This window comes from Trachemys scripta, chromosome 6 (assembly GCF_013100865.1).
Source record: "Trachemys scripta elegans isolate TJP31775 chromosome 6, CAS_Tse_1.0, whole genome shotgun sequence".
NCBI classification, from domain to species: Eukaryota; Metazoa; Chordata; order Testudines; family Emydidae; genus Trachemys; species Trachemys scripta.
Window position 1 is genome coordinate 34,047,075 of NC_048303.1, and position 17,805 is coordinate 34,064,879.

Consider the following 17,805-nt stretch of genomic DNA (forward strand, 5'->3'; position numbering starts at 1 on the left):
CTGGTCAGTGGCAGACATCTTGGGTGCCAGAAATCAGAATATATACTATTAGATGAACTGTTCCTCTGTTTGGGGAACTGTCTTTGTCCCCAAAGATGGCGATGTATTTTCTACTGTTTTTCTCTAATCCTTTTAAAGTCTGAGTCCCCACTGAATTTAATACTTGTAAAAAGAGCTCCAGTGAGAGCGTTTTTGGAGACTGGCATTTTCTGTTTATCCACAGAGTAAATAAAACACACATAGTGACAGTACAGACTTCTCTACGGTGCCATGGCAATGCACCTCCAACCTAACTGGTAGGGAACACTATCCTGGGGGGAGAGACAGTGTTGTGCAGTCTCCATTGCCCTGAAATCCTTGGCCTCTCTTTAGCCTGCCAACAAGTGTGCCAATTAGTGCCAAATGTAATGTGGAAGCTTGTCCAGCAGTGACTGGACTAAAATGATTGTCTCATTTCTTATAAGTCACTGAATAACTTGGTCTGGATTTGAACGGTTTACCCAGAAGTAAACTAAATTCTTCTCATTCTATAGCAGTTCCATGCCCTCATAATAGTGTGTTATCATTGAATGTACCCATGAAATGGTTTATTTACATCTTGGGAGATTTAATATTAAGTGCTTTTTTGCGCACTAAGCCTGGTTCAATCTGTTCCTATGTTGCGCTGTTGAAGTGCACTTGCTATCAATATAGCTTTGAAACTCTGGTGACATCTCCAATCCTCCTCCTTGTGGTTGAGTCACCAATTTGCATTTCACTATAGGGTAGCCTGCAGGCCATTAAAGCACATAAAAATAAACTCAAATAATGTTCAGGGTCTGATTTGAACCTATAACAGCAAAAAAGTCAAAGCTGGAACACTCTCCCACAGACTGCTGGGTCATGGCATTGTAGAAGTGGTGCAACAGAGTCAGTCAATGCAGAAATTACCTACATTATCTACTAACATGTATGTAGATAGGTTAAAGATGCACCCACAGACATGATTACATTTTCTTGATTTTTCCCCCCTTGCTTTCTCAGACCCTCAATGTAATTTCAACGTTGATATTTCTGGTGAGCTACTGGAAAAGGAAATTCAGTTGGGATGGCAAAAGCAATAATATTGTATAAAGTAACTTATATTGATCCAGACTGTGCTACCGGATGCATGTTGTATAATATCTTACTCCACAAATAGTCCCATTCAAATCAATGGGGTTACACATAGAGTTAGGGGCTATTCAATAGAGATATCACGATCTAGCCCTTAAAAAATTAGAAGTCATGCTCATATTTGGTAGAAAGGTAGGAGGATTCTCGTAATGCCGCAGTACAGACCAGAGCAATGCAGAATATGTTACTGGTACACTGGACTTCACATTCAGAGGTGGTGTTAGGCTGCTCCACCTCTCCCTGCTTCTTTGTTCATATAGGGGGCTATCACTAGAGGCTGGGGAGCCTCAGAAATAGGGGGAGAGGCTTTACCACAGCCTAAGGGACTTTGCAGGCAGGAGGCAGTCATGTATGCCATGAATACGCAGAAGCTAGGAAATTATCACAGATATCTACAGAGAGGAATGGGTCCTGCACATGCTATTTTGCAAAGAGCCCACAAACCTACGGCTGACCCTACTCATATTAACCGTTTTCTTTCTTTTTTTCATTTCTTTATATTTTATTTCCATTAATCTTCTATTCTGCTCTTACCCATTTTTTTCTTATTTAATGGAAACCTTACATAACTTCCACTTTATTTCAGGAGAAGAACTACCATTCTGCCCCTAGTGGGTGACAGTGCTAAAGTTCAGCCACCTAGTAACTCCTGCCCCCTTTGAGTATTTAGTGCAATGGGAAGATTATGTCTAGGGTTAAATTACTTGCAAAATGACTATCAGATTAAAATACAAACATGTGTGTATTCTAAGAAAAGGTAAGAGAAGGGTATGAAGTGGAAAAGCTTGTGCTTCTCATTTTCTATGCACATATCTTACAGGATACCAAGTAGAAACTGTAAATATTACAAAAAACCAAACAAACAAACCCTCACTTACTTGTGTTGATAAGAAATTGGTTTGAAACCCCAGGGTGATCAACATCATGTATTGCACTGGCAAAAATTGCTGCAAGAATCTCCAGATCAGTGAACACTGCCTGAAAAACCATACAATAGAAACAACAATTACTAACCAAGGAAACTGCCTTTTCAGTAAAAGGATAATGCACTGATTTTTTTTCTCCTTCAAAATTCATATTTCAAAAAATAAAAACAACAAACAAAGAAAAACATCTTTCAACATAGTTTAAATATAATAGGAACTTCAAAAAGTTATTTAAATATAATCCACACAAAGTTTTGGAAAATAGTCCTTGACATATACAAGACATTTCAAATTTGGGTATCGACAGACACTTACATAAAAGTGCCTGTTTTTTAGATGTCTTGAGCACTGAAAGCACCACTGAATTCAACAGAACCAGACAATTGTGGGTTTTTCAGCATCTCTCCATAAATAAGGTCATTTGTATTTAGATCACTAAATATAAATAGGTGCCTAAATCTTAGCACCTACCCAAGTCTGAAAATTTTGGCCTAACTAATTATTATACACTGTGGTGTTACCCCAGGTAGTATATTTATGTTGCATTAAGCATTCTTATATTACATTATCAACATATAATATGTATTGGTTACGTTAAAAAGGAGCATGCCTCCTAAATTATATTAAGAGAGAATGGTTATGATTTATTACAGTATATCTGTAAGCTGCAAGGTATACATCCTACAATGTACTGATTCTCCTTTTAGAAGCCATTATGAAAATAAACTAGTCAATAACAGTATCTAGGGGGATATTAGTATTTTACTGGCTCAAACACTGTGCTGAACACAGACTCTGAAGGATAGCTGACTCAACAGATTAAGTAATGCTACTGACAATCAGTTTGGCTGCCCACTGGAGCGAGTGGTAATGCAGCTCCATTTATGAACAGAAGCTGAACCTCCTGCCTGCCATGAGGGAAATCTCCAAGAGGACTGATTCCTTTAGGAGCCAACAGACCTCTCAGAGATCTCTAGAGCTCTCCCTGTTCATCCACTTCAAGGGGAAGGCGAGGGAGGGAGGAGGCATTCAGCACCAAAGAGCCAGAGGGCTAAAATGGAAACCTGGTCTAAGTGGATGCAAATCCTTTTGAATGACTGGAGTTTCAAAGTAAGATGTAAGTTAGGCTTAATCACAGTCTTAATAATAAAAGAGGAGAGAGATTCCAACATTTCTCTAGCTTCCTTTCACCTCAGAGACTTAAGCTCTCTTTTAAACAGCTCATATAAAGAGGATTCATTTAAAAAAGTCTGGATTTCAAGTTTTTTTTTAACAAAATAAGACAACCCATTAAAGATCTAATATGGGTTTAACACTGCCTGAGTACTGAATATTACATTGAAGCGAATGTTAGAGAAATTCAGTTTAGAGAAGCAGAAAAATATAAATGTAGCCTTGTGGACAGAAAATGTATCAGTGAAAAAAACAAAAACACCCTATTATATTACTTAGTGAAACACATCCTGTCATCGCCTTTTCTGTATAATTCCCATTGGTTTCAATGAGAACTCCACATGGGAAATGACAGGACATGACCTGTAGTTAAAAGTAGGTGGTGAAAACAGGTTACCACATTACCAACAGAATGTGGTTGATTTAGCACTAGTCACTGGACAAAACCAAGTAAATAAACTTGAGTCCTCACTAAATTCCCTGAGAAGACAAAGTCTTATGAAACTATATTACAAGAAACACACCGTCTTACAGACACTGGGATGATTTACATTTAGCTTAGAAGAGTTTTTGATATTTTGCATGTGTGTGTTTCCCTTTTCCCTCTTCCATGGATATGTGGATTTACCTCCAAAGCTGGGGTTGATAGCAGTACGTGGGTAGACTGAACGACATCTGCAGCATGTATGTTGTTGTGATATGCCACATCTGCATGGTAATGGTCCTCTAGGGTCATCAAGTAAGTTATTAAAGTGTCTACTGGAATTTTAAATGTTTTTAACAAATCCCGTTCCTGGAGGAAGGAAGAGGAAAACAATTAAGTTTATAAGAAACATAACAATTGCTGAATAAAGAGCACTAGTGCTGCTTCCATCTTTCCTACCTGGAAAATAGTATTCATGACGACTGTCAGAGGTCGGTTTCCAGATAGTTCTGCTATTTTGAAAACATGCAGGCCCCATTTGTTCACATCTTCTAGTTCCTAGAATGAAATTAAGCAAAAGAAACTCTTAAATCAAATACTTAATTTTCCAATTATTTTTTGTTTGAAATAGCTTCAACAGCAGTCATGAAGATTCAAGCTAACAAATTGGTTGAACCATTGTGAAAATAATATACTAAACCCTCTGACAGTGCTCAAATGAAAGTTTGCTTTTTATTTTGCTGATAATTTATGCATAAGAACCTTATTAATACACATACAATGCTGGTTTATTTTACATTATGTACTTCTCAGATAGAAAAAAATTCCCACTATGCTCCTGTTGGAACAGAAGTTTACTATACACTCACATCATTTTTTCAGTGTTCCTGATTTATACTTGCCTAAGTGAGATCAGAATCTGACTTAGCCCTTGAAATCAAAGGGTGTGGAAAGAGTATGGGATAACACACTGACGTCTGTCTGACAACCTCAAAACTTCATTAAACTGCATGGTAAGTTTCTAAGGTCTTGGTAGAGAACAGGTTAAATCTTCCTTACCTTGGCAAGAACATCTTCTTGTTCGGTTTTAACACCGAATTTGGGGATACTGGAATTAGTTAAACTAGAGCTGTGCATCAGTTTTTTCACTCCACTGATCTGGGACATAGGCCTCTTCTTTTTCTCTTTCTCTTTCTGTGTTGGAGAAGGGATTTCCACTTCATGTTGTTTGTCTTTGAAGAAAGGGAGAAAAAAAATAACTGAAGGGCATTTTCCATACTTACTAAAATTATATATTTTTTGTCGATCTTAGGGGTTAAGACTGTTTTTGTGTTCACTATAACCCTTCCATTATCATTCTGTCTTTTTAAAGCTAAACGTGGAGACTATCACCAATAATGATCAGAAATTAAAAACAACAAAAACTGAATAAGAAACGAAGTTCAACTGTATGAATCACTGCACTACTCCAAAGGTTGTTTCATTATTTCTGAATAGACTTTGAGGGTAGTTTGTGGCTGCATCATCCCCCCTCACCCAACAATGTATAGGGAGGTAATCCTTTCCATAAAAAGAAAGTAGTAGACCTGGCCAGAAACTGGAATTGCATTCCATGGGACATTCCAAAATAATAATAATAAAAAAGTTCAGAATCAGAATGAAAAAATGAATTTAGGTATTTCCTTTAGAATGCAAACTCCAAAATTTTGTTTCAAACTTCTGGAAACAGCAGGCAGGGAGTCAGGCCTCCCAGGGTTTCTGAACTGCCAGAGTCTGAAAGTCCTGGTAGCTCCCACTCCGAGGCAGTCAGTGTGGCAGGCTGCCCTGGAGCCAGGTATTCTGGAAAGGCGGTTGCAAGCACTAGCAGGCTGCCAAGGAACTAGCAGGGCAAGCTGGCAGGAAACCAAGCAGGCAGGACCAACCAAAATCTGTCTGGTTTCTGTTAAAATTTCATTATAACCAATGTGTTCTCAAAGAACATTTCTGCAGGAATACAAAATTTCAACAAACTGGCATTTTCTGAGAGAAAAAACATCCTATTCCAGAAAATTTCTGACCAGCTCTAGAAGTTATATAACATAAATACAAAAAATAGCTTGAGCTGATTATGGCAAGAAGAACATTGATAGATTGTACTCTTAAATACTGGCTTCAGGCTAAAACATTACCATCTCTCATCCTTATGTGCACAGCCCAAGAAAATTACAATATTTTTCAAGCCCTTGTCAAAATACTGATTGTTTTTTCTTTGGTTCACACTTTAGTTTTGGAAATGTCTGTTGTCTGAAGTGTTGTTATATTCTGAAGGGTGACTTTGTAAAAATAACATTGTGAGGAATCATATTTCTTCTGTTTCTAACTGTGGGAAATTACTTACTTAACTTATGATGCAATAGATTTTATTTCTTAAAAAAGTGCCATACATGGAAGTTCAAACTGGGATCTGAAAATCAAGCTGTTCTTTCTGGTGCTTACATCATTACCAGTAATAAAGATATCTGTAATCAGGACTTAACTTGCAAGTTTGCTCATGGCCTGTGAAGTACAAAAGAGTGAAGTTTGTTGTTCTCGGATGAATTACTCTATTGCGTTAACCAAAGTGCAAACTTGTTTTTGTCAGATATGAAGATGTGACTTGAAGATGCAAAGGAAGGAGATGTGTCAAGTAAGAAGGTGCCATTTTTACAGTCACTTTTCTGACAATGACCACACTTCAAATGTGCAGAAACACTTCCAAAAGGAAAGCTCAAAGATCCAGATACATAGGGCCTGCTTCTCATTTACAGATGGTTACTTTATGTTGATCTGGCAGTGTAAAGTTTAAAGGGGTTTAAAGTTAGGGTAAATTACACTTAGATACACTTTAAGGCCCCCTTTACACTTCCAGACTAGTGAAAAGTGACCTTCATGTAAATGAGAATAAGCCCCAAAGGGTACACTGCAATAGAAGACCTGTGGCACGGCTTCAGCGCTCCCAGGTCAGCTTACTCAGGCTTGCAGGACGTGGGTTGCAGGGCTATAAAACTGCGGAGATATTTGGGCTGGAGCCTGGGTTTTGAGACTCTATGAGGGAGTGGGTCTCAGAGCCCAGGCTCCAGCCAAGCCCAAACATCTACACAACCAGGGGTGGCTCCAGGCACCAAGCGTGTGCCTGGGGCGGCAAGCCGCGGGGGGCAGCCTGCCAGTTGCCCTGAGGGCGGCAGTCAGGCTGCCTTTGGTGGCATGCCTGCGGGAGGTCCACTGGTCCCTTGGTTTCGGCAGCAATTCAATGGCGGTTACGCCGAAGGCGTGGGACCAAAGGACCGCCCGCAGGCATGCCACCGAATCCACGTTACCAGCGGACCTCCAGCAGGCATGCCGCCAAAGGCTGCCTCACTGCCGTGCTTGGGGCGGCAAAATACATAGAGCTGCCCCTATACACAACTATTGTTAGCCCCTCAGCTCGAGACCCGAGAGCCTGAATCAGCTGACCCTGGTTCTGAGACTCAGTGCCATAGGATTTTTATTGCAGTGTAGACATACCCTTTGAGTCTGGATTTCATTCCATGCAAGTCATTTGGAAAAGGTTCTCCTGAACTGTTTTTATCTTGTTTCAAGCAGATGGAAAGCAACGAAGTCTGGAAGAGTTAAATATTAAATGTATTTTTTCCCATATGTACAAATTTAATTAAGTAGTCTCTGAACTTCCTCCCCCACATTTAAAAAGCCCTTTCTTTTGTGCTATGAAACAATGGAATATTCTTGAATGTTAAAGGTTTTGAAGTTAGCCTGAGTGGCCTGCAAGGTGGCCTGCAATGGAGAGAAAAAAGTGGTTTTGCCCTTTTTGCTTCCTTATGATATATAAAAGGAGGCATGAAAATATTTTAAAAAGCATTTTTATTTTTTTCTAACCTTAGAAATAAGAGGGCTAGCAAGTCCCGATCTTTCCTGTTTTTGATGGAGGACTGGTGAACTGAAGAATATGCTCTTTCACCCCTCCACTGAAGAGACAGCGTGCGTGCATGTGAAATATACTGCAATAGAGGGCTTTTCTCCTAATTTTTAAACAAAACAAATAACCCGCCCAAAAACCAAACCAAATGAACAAAAAACAACAACTAAGCAAAGAGTTTTAAACAGTTTGATTTAAAATGTTTCCTTCTCAATTTCTCAAGCTTATCTTTTGTGATGTAATACCACCATGTGTTCTCCAGTCCTTCAAGGAGTCCTCCAGCAAAACCAGGAAAGTCAAGGACTGATATTTCTAACATAAAAATTATCAGGGAAAATAATTAAAAATACACTTCTAAACAAGCCAACATGCCTTTTGACCTTCTATATGTTTACATATATATCCTAAAAATAAAAAAAGTACAAACATCTTTTCCCCTCCTGTGCTGGTCATCTTTAATGGACAGAGTGAAACTGCATAGGGAATGCAGTGGCATTTCTGGATTACTGTGTTTGCTCCTTCAGTTTTTATTGTCTATCTTTCAGGAGTTTGCAACCACTGGAAAATGCAGAGAATTCCGAACAAATCACAGCAAAGAAGAGAATGTAAAAATGTCACCAAGTTTTTAGCCTGCAGCATAATTCCCTCTCCCCATCCCACTCTCTGACCAATTAGAAAAGCAGAGGAGGAGGAGAGTTCTTGACTGGTGAAAAGAGACAACAGATGAAGAGCAGTGACTCGTGTGCATACCTTGATGTTTATGGTTTCGGTCATATGCACAAAGTTTAGATCCATCAACGGTGAGGATTATAAACTGAGTTGTCAGATTAACTCAAGTGAAAGAAAGTGTCTGTCTGAAAGATTTGAGATCTGCCATGGAATTCCATGGGATTTCCTCATGTTTTGTTAAATATGGGCAGCTAATGCTATGAGTACTGATCACCTTTTGTATGTTTAAAATAAGATAATTTCCCATATTGATATGGTTTTTACAGCAGATTATTTTATACTGGTTGCTAGGTTCCATTACATTATCTGTCTAGAAGAGAACTGGTTAATCACACTGTTTATGTATGAATATACACTGTAGGAGCCTTGATTCTCTACCAAGAGAAAATATATATATATATATATATATTTAAGGCATGTGTCGCTGATTAGGAGTGCAGCGCCTATATTTCAAAGCAAAACAGTAAAACCCTATCTTTCTCACTAAATGTTCCTAGCTTTCAAATGTTAGTAGGTCTTTAAAATGTACAGCAGATGGGTTGAGTATTAAAGAAATAAAGGGGGAAATGCAGAATTTGGTTAACAAGACATAAATTCATTTAAATTTTCTGTAAGAACATTTTCCTTCCACACATCGTTGTTCTGAATCTATATATTTATATGCATGTTCTTCTTATAATACATTTAAGGAGAGTTCTGTAACTGAGATAGTCGTGTTGCAACCCCTTACATTTGCATTTCTTTTATTTATTAATATATTGTTTTTTATTTGCATGCCAACCACAGAAAGACAATATTAATTCTCAGTAGATTCTAAGTGTTTGTCTCTCCAGAGCTTATTCTGCTTGAAAGATGCAGGTCACATGTGAAAGGCTGACAGCTGCATTTTTTATTCCTGTCAAAATGACTCTTAATTTTTCACGTGAAAACATGCAAAGATGCTGATAGCTCAGTCTTTTCAGTCAGAGGATGTGAGAGGCACCTTCTAAGTGGGTCATCTCCTCAGGCAGCCTTATCCTGAGCTTCTAAATATTCCTGAAACTGTACAATAGAGTTTCACTTCTCACACAAGCAGGTAAACTTTACTGTGAAGGTGAATCTGGGCATTCTACTAAAACAGTGAATAAATTAAATGGACACCATTTTAACCAATTCATTGAGGGTATTGTAGATTTGGATAAAATTTGTTTAAACACACACACATATTCATGCTATATTTTAACATATATTTTAATGCCATTTAATCCTAATCTAGACATACCCATGTGTCCCTACCTATATTCACAATCTTAAATAGGCTAAGTGTGTGCGTGTCTTCAAGCCATGTTTAAATTAGCATGTTCTATATCTATCTTCAATATACACAAATATAGAATATTGTTTTTATTTATTTAAAAATAGCAATACATCTTTTTTCTTTACAAAATCACACAGGTGGGACTTGAGAGGACTGTTCCATTATTATCTTCATACCTGCTAATACAATGTCATGGTTACCAAGCCCTCCCCACCACAAGTTCCTTGGCTGAAGTTATTCTCCTAGCAGAAATCTGTTCAGATGTTGACTCAGTCATCTTTATCACCCGCTCTATCCGCAGATGGGGAATGCCAATGCACCACAACCATGTGCTGAGAGATTCAATGAGATTATTTTTAGCTGTGTACTTTCATCAGATCAAGATGCCTTTATAGTATAACCATATAACTTCTGTACTGGGCAAAATTAGAACTGGGTGCAAGGATTAAATCTTTAAATCTATCAAACAATTCACTATACTAATCCCTCCTCAATTATGTTGGTAATAGGCAAGATTATTTCATGTTAACTATAACAGTTCATGGGAATACATAGGAATAGGTCTTTAACCAGAACACTTTGCTACACTACTCAACAACTTTCTGAGCAAAACAGCAACACAAAATGTATATATGCAACAATTTATGCAGAGAGCTCATTTTATCAATTTATAATGATCTCTCTGTCCAAATACTAAACAATGTAGTTTATGAAATGCATAACTACTAAAAAGACAAATCACTCCCATAATATATTCTTACCTAAGAATGTGTTTGATATATATTCTGAGACCTGATTGCCCGATCGGCTCATTTCAGATAAGTGGGTCAACTCCCTGTTGAGCATTCTTTTAAACTGGGGGGAAAAAAAAAAAAGCATGTTAATTGTTAAGAAACAGTTAACTTACAATTTTCTCATGCTATTGATTTATAATAAATAAATACATTATATTCAGAAGATACAGTAAACTGAGAGATGAATTGTGAAAATAACAACACAAAATAATATTGCTTTACTTCGGAACTTCTCCATAGTTAGAAGACAGAATTTAAAGATAGATATTCCCCAAAGATTCGGTGTCAGAGACATTGGGACCGTGTGAGCTATTGAAAACTCTAACTGCAAGCATGTGAACACATGAATATAACTACTATTTTTGCTATTTCAATCTTTTGAATTTTAAATTTGGAGAGAAATAACTAAGTTATATTCTATGTATACACAGAGGAACACTCTTTAGTTGTGCTAAGGAATGGGAAACCATCACTTTTGAACGACTCTGTACTATAGCTCTCCTTATCATACACATACACTCACTCTTTCCATATGGTTTGTTGCCATACATTTTGCAATTTTCTCAAGTATTTTTTTTTAAATAACTCAGAAGCTCAAATATCTTTGTAGGAAGGATCAAACATGTCAGTATCGCTTCTTTACTCTAAACCCATAACAAAAGCTATCCATTTGGAAGTGTTTTTTGTTTTATTTTCTTTTGAAACAAAGGAAAATAGGAATTGTCCACTGGATCAGATCAATGATGAAAGTCCAATATCATGTCTCTGACAGGGAGTAGTAGCAGAGGCTTCAGAGAAATAACTTGCTTACAGATGAAGTTTCCTTCTTACTGCCCCCAGAGCTAATGGTTCACATATATATATATCCTATTTATGTACCTGGATATTCTCGTTAGCCATATAAATGTGTAATCCTTTCTTGAATCCTACTAAACTCTTGGCCTTGAGGATATCTTGTGGCAGTCAGTTCCACAGGTTAATTACACATGGTAAAAAAAAGCTTTACATTTGTTGCCTTTGAATGTAATTGAACATCTCCCTATCCTTGTATTATGAGGAACAGTAAATAGTATTCAGCAATTCAAGTTACTGATTCCAATATACATTAACATGAATTTGTCAGCACTGAATTTCATCAGTCATTGTGCTACCCTTTCACCTAGTTTTGTAAGGTTTCTCTGAAACATCTCACAATATTTTCTAGTCTTGAATAACTCAAATAATTTGTATCAATTAGTTGCAAATATTTCCTATCTCACTGTTCTTCACCTCCTTTTCCATTTCATCATCATATTAAATATGGCCCCAGAACATGTCCCTAAGACACCCCACACATTATGCCATGTTGAAAATTGATAATTAATCCTATTCTTTTTCTGTCATTTAGCTGGAAAAGCAGGCTGAAAAAATTAGCTCCCCGCATTATGTCACTGAAGCCCTTTCTTCCAGGATGCCTTGTACAGTGAATATTATTAAATATTTTTGAATTGTATTTGTATGTCATTGACATTATGATGTTTATTTTTAAGCTACTTGATTTTTGGAGCCCAATTCATGATTTTTTGATGTTTAAACATAGCAACACTGTAGCTCTGAATTAGGTTTTAAAAGCCCAGTGATTTCTTATGTTGTTGTGTGTTGCCATGTAGTTCGTAAAATCCATAACTCTGCATATGTAATATGTTTCTAATTTTTAGAAGTGTGTAATAGTATGCTCCAGTGTAGTATATCCAAGATCAAAATTGAGCATTTTTTGGCTTATGACAGAGAGAGAATTCAGACTTCATAGAGAGAGCTTCCTGGGCTGATCATGTGTCCAGATGGAAGCAAAGATGGTAGAGATAGTAAATGCAGTGGTTCCTGAGTTAGAGTTACTATGGTGCGGTGTGTGGTTTGTTGCATGGATTGGTTCCTGAGTTAGAGTTACTATGGTGCGGTGTGTGGTTGTTAGTAACTCTAACTCAGGAACCAATCCATGCAACAATTTTTACACCAGCGACACCATCACCTAACCAGATCAGCCACAACATCACCGGTTCATTCACCTGCACGTCCACCAATGTAATATACGCCATCATGTGCCAGGATTAAACAAAGATTGTGAATGGCTAGCCAACTACAAAAGCAGTTTCTCCTCCCTTGGTTTTCACACCTCAGCTGCTAGAAGAGGGCATCATCCTCCCTGATTGAACTGACCTCGTTATCTCCAGACTGATTCTGGTCTGCATATTTATACTTGCCTCTGGAAATTTCCACCACATGCGTCTGACGAAGTGGGTATTCACCCACGAAAGCTTATGCTCCAATACGTCTGTTAGTCTATAAGGTGCCACAGGACTCTTTGTTGCTTAATTCCAGTTACCACTGACAACAGGTCCTTTCCTTCCTTGATGTATACACCTAGACAATTCTGTCTTTCATTTTTGTAGATGTAGCACAGCATTAATGGTAGTCTTTATCACCTAGGAAAGACTGTCCTGGAATTTCTGCTGACCATGAGAACTGCTTAAGAAGTCTACACTCTCTTTAATTTCACAGTAAAATTCACAGATCCTTGGTCTCTCATCTGCCCATCATATGCACAGGTCATTTTAAACAATATAATCTAATCTAGACTGCCACACAGTATGAAATTGTACAAATATATTGGTCAATGCTTTCTACTTTCTTGCTATTCGGTAATAGGGATACTAATATTAAAATAAGGCTCCTACCAACTCCAAACCTCCACAAAACAAACAAAAAGGTCACTAACACAATATTTGGAGTAAAATCCAGGATCTCACCCTTCGCCTTCAACCAGATTAGAAGTATAAATCCCAAATCTATTCTTCAGTTTAATCTCCCATACTTAAGGTGTACAACCAACAATGCTTTTGATATGATTTGCTAACTTCATTTTAAAAACATTTGGACAGTGTTTAACATTGATTTTCTTTTTTAATTAAATATGACAAAGCTAGGTGACTTTATCAGCACTAAAATGTATGTTCTGTTGAAGTCCTTTATAAAGTTAGTCTTTGAAATAACATATGCTGCCAGTGAAAGAGAGCAATGATGCTGCTGTTATTAGGCAGACAACACTCAGGAGCATACAGATGTTCATGTGTTTGAGTTTCTAATGGAGGATTGGGTTAGTGATGAAACAGTCCAGATTTGTTGTTGTTGTTGTGATCATATGCTAGTTTACTGTAGTTGTTTATTATTTGATACTCTTTAATTCAGAAATTCTCACATGCAGTATTCTGTTCTTTCAAGAAACAATAAATCAAATAATAAAATAATAATAATAATAATAATAATAGTCATAACAATTTGGGCCATGTTCTCTCCTGCTGGTTTCACTGGGCTCTCATTGACTTCTACTGGGGCCAAAAGTGCACTTCAAAAGGCAAGCAGAATATGTTGCCCTGCAGCATCAACTCACAGCATGTTTGTTCATCCATGCATTGTCGTTTTAGAATGAAACTGTGCATGGCACTCATATGGCCCACTGCAAGATCTTAGCTTAAATCACACAGGTTCTTGCCACAGCTGTGGGTCAGCAGAGTATACATTTCCCAACCTGCAAGTAAAAGCCTCCCTAGGTGTATGAAACTTGGTTAAAATGTCTATACCCTGATGATTTGTAAGTTACAGAAATAGTAATATTGATCAGCTAAAAAGTGCTTTTACATTTCCAGACACTGCACATTCATGATCAAAGAAATAAAATTGCTTGTTTGAGAAAACTCTAGGGTTTCAAAATGGCATAAATAAAAGCCAGCCAAAATTTGGAATAATTATTGTTAATTATTAATTTTACATAATGTTAAAATGATTAAAAAGTTGTATTTTGAAAAAACCTAAACCAACTACTGCACAATTTAAAATAATTTTTAAATTCATAATATGCAAAATCTATTGCTCCTAAGATACATTTACAACATACAGTGTAGCTATTATACTGGCAGACCTAGGTGTACACCGAATTCTCCTTTTACAACGTGCCTAGCAAGTGAGAATTGGAGAAGGATTTACCCACTTCAGCTTCCAGACTCTTTTTAAAAGCAAAAATGATATACCAAACCCTTTAAACTGTCAAAGTCCATTGGCTGAAGAATGCATAGGCTAAGCTATTCCCCATTGGGAATTCCCCACTGTAATGTGTCCAATGGGTCAGTAGCATGTATTTTCACAATGGAGACTGATGTAAGGTGACCAGATGTCCCGATTTTATAGGGACAGTTCCAATATTTGGGGCTCTGTCTTATATAGGCTCCTATTACCCCCCCCCACCCCCTGTCCTGATTTTTCACACTTGCTGTCTGGTCACCCTAGACTGATGCCACATCTAATAATGTAATTACTGAAAAATCTCTGAAGATAGCAGAAACCCTGGTTTCAATTCTTACATGTTTCTATTAGACCTTATTTTTTTTCCTTTTACTATTACTATAGAAAACTATAGCATAGACACTATATTCAAGTAATACTAAATATCTAGCTTCAGGCCACAAAAGTATTACAGTACAATAGCACTGCTTATTTTGGACCATATTCTGCAATTATCTGTATATATGCCTAACTTTAAACATGTGAGCAGGCCTATAATGGAACTACTCACATGCTTAAAGTAAAGCACATACACAAGTATTTGCAGGACTGGGGCTTTTTTCTCAATACTGCGGTTATCTCCAAACAATGAGTGTTCTTATAAATTAGGTTAGAAGCTTCCTAGTCATTTCAATTTGTTTGGGGCTGAAGCCTAGAATACATATTCCAAATTTCACAGAATTTTCATTTGTGTCTATGTTTACTTTATTAAGAATTTATTCAAACATTATTTTGTTAGAGGAGATAAAATACAAATGATATTTTTATAGTACTCTGTGCAGAACACCTTGCAATGGTTCTTTGAAGGATTCTGACAATTTCTTGCAGTATTAATGTTCTCAGTCAACACCCTTTACATACATGTAACATTTCTCTGGGGTTATATTTACAGTGGGTTGAACTTTGAAGTCTCAAGGATGGTAATTAGGTTCAAAGCAAATTTATGGTAATAAAATCATTTGGCTTGTGTGTTTAATTTTATATCTACAGCTTTTTGCGGTTAAAATTTAAAAACTTTCACATAGTTTTTGTGATAATCTTGTCCTCAGCACAAAGCTTTAGTAAAGGGGCTTCATGCAGGGAGCTGTTAATGTGTTTGAATACACTGAATCCCGCCTACAATATATGGGGGGCACCTACTCAACCATTCTGCTGCAGCTCAAGGGTGTATTAATGGTTGCAGTCTACTGCACCCTCCTGCAAAAACACAGAATTTGTGGCTAGTGGAAGCAGGCAGTTTTTGGACAAACTGGCCATAGCCTTTCCAATCCCTCAATCTCAATGCTTTCATGGACAAAGCCACTCTGGAACACTGATTAAAACAATTAAAAAGATAGTTCTAGAACTAAAATAAAGATAAATTAATTTTATTGCAGCATATTTGTAAATCTTTACATTCTAAAAAACCCCCAGATGTGACAGAAAAGCTATTTAATATCGACTGGCCCTACTGGCTAATTCTCAGTCCTTAGGTACTCTTTACTAGTGCAAAACTACCTTTCAGTAGGAGTCTTGCCTGAATGAAGATTTCATGTTTGAGCCCACAGTGTTTAATAAACCTCAAGGTCATGCTTAAGCTTTTATGTACAAGCGTGCTAAAGGGATATATATTGTATACATCTCAGCTCTGAGATAAATGACATTTATTGGTGTAAAGAAAAATGCTCTTGGTAAACCATGTAGGAATATTCCATAGGGACAATCAATTCTCTCAAAAATATTTTAACAAAATATGAGGCACTTTCCAAAGCATACAGAAATATGTAAAGCTATTATTCAGTAACAGTTTTAAATGTGTTATGGTCCACTGTATCCAGGACAGTCTTTTCTTCTTTAGAATTTCAGAAATGTCCTAAATTCTATAAATATTTATTGTCAGAAGACAAGATCAAATCTTTATGTCTGGAAGATTTTCCCAAAATACTTACATTGTGCAATGTATTTCTCAATATAATATACCAAAATTTTGTACAAATACTTATTCAGCTTCTTAGCTAAAACCATTGTCTATGCACACTGTATGAAGCTACCATGCACAGAAGACATATTTAATCATGTCTAATCAGGTAAGGCTGTTATATTGCCTACTAAAATTCAATTAGCAAAAGATCAACCCATTTTAAAGACTTCAGCAGAGAGATGGAAAACTGGTTGAACACCTGTGTTTTAGAAAATAGGAGTAATATAAGTAACTGTGTGATTGTCTAGGAAATATTTCTGAAAGAATTTTTTAAAATGCTTAACATTTAGATGTACTCAGGAGAATAGAAAATAATTTCAATTTAGATTTTCATAAATGATAAGAGAATCCAGCTAACTGGCATAATGAAAAACATTCTCTTCACAGATGACTGAACAAAATATTAGCGAATATACTGTAACAATTCTGCATTAGCAGAGAGTGGATACAATGACGTAACAGGGGTTTTCCGTTTCTCATTTTTAAGATTCTAAGACAAAGCTGTGATCCTCTTAGTATTAATACAACCGGGCATAAAAAATCTTGTTCTAGGTGAAAACAATGTCTGCATTATATTTAGCAAAATAATTTAGTTCCTATACTGAACTGTTTAGTTTAGAATGAATACACAGTAACAATTTTATTTAAAACACTATAATCTGGAACAGCTATTGCATGTTAAATGTCTGATGATGAAGTTGTATTTTAATACATACTTCATGAACAAAATTAGCAAGGCAACCCAGATTTTTTATATGCATATGCAGACATATAACTAGAAGACAAATAATGCCCAAATATGATTTTGTACTAAGCTGATTCTGCACTGTGTGCTAATTAGAATACTGATTTCATTAATCAATGCAAAGATTTCCGTAAGAGATAAGCTGCTTTATATTTTATTTGCTAGCAGTATTACAGGTTAAAACTAATTTGAAGTTGTTCCACATTCAACATAGTTCAGTACTCAGAGAACACAATTTTCAGTCTCTTTCTGCTTTAAAGAAAATCTCTCTCTCTCTCTCTCTCTCTCTCACACACACACACACACACGGGTAAAAAGAAAATGCTACTTAAACATACCATTCATAATTGCACAGTAATTCAGCTAATAAAAACCAATATGAGTCATACATTCAGCCATTATTCTCAACCCATTCACTTTAATCACACATTCCTTAGCATATGGTACAGTATCTCAACTTTATTTTCTAGAACAGCTTTTTCCTGTCTAAAAAAGGCTATTTTGGTATCATGAGTCTGTTAAAATATCTTTAAAAAAAATAATTCTACTGATTTTCTTTTAACTTTACATAGGCAG

General features: G+C 36.6%; 1 protein-coding gene across 7 annotated transcripts in view; it reads right to left on the reverse strand.

Moving 5' to 3' along the window:
* Positions 1–17,805, reverse strand: part of PDE4D (phosphodiesterase 4D) — a 648,504-nt gene that overhangs the window by 8,502 nt on the left and 622,197 nt on the right. For 6 of the 7 annotated variants that reach the window (XM_034773684.1, XM_034773681.1, XM_034773683.1 and 3 more), the window contains 5 exons: positions 10,397–10,490; positions 4,738–4,910; positions 4,138–4,236; positions 3,883–4,047; positions 2,034–2,133 (listed from right to left, as the gene is read on the reverse strand). In XM_034773684.1, the coding sequence (XP_034629575.1) occupies positions 2,034–2,133; positions 3,883–4,047; positions 4,138–4,236; positions 4,738–4,910; positions 10,397–10,490 (631 nt within the window). Of the gene's footprint in view, positions 1–2,033; positions 2,134–3,882; positions 4,048–4,137; positions 4,237–4,737; positions 4,911–10,396; positions 10,491–17,805 lie in introns of those variants that run through there. The other variant, XM_034773688.1, reaches the window with a different exon arrangement.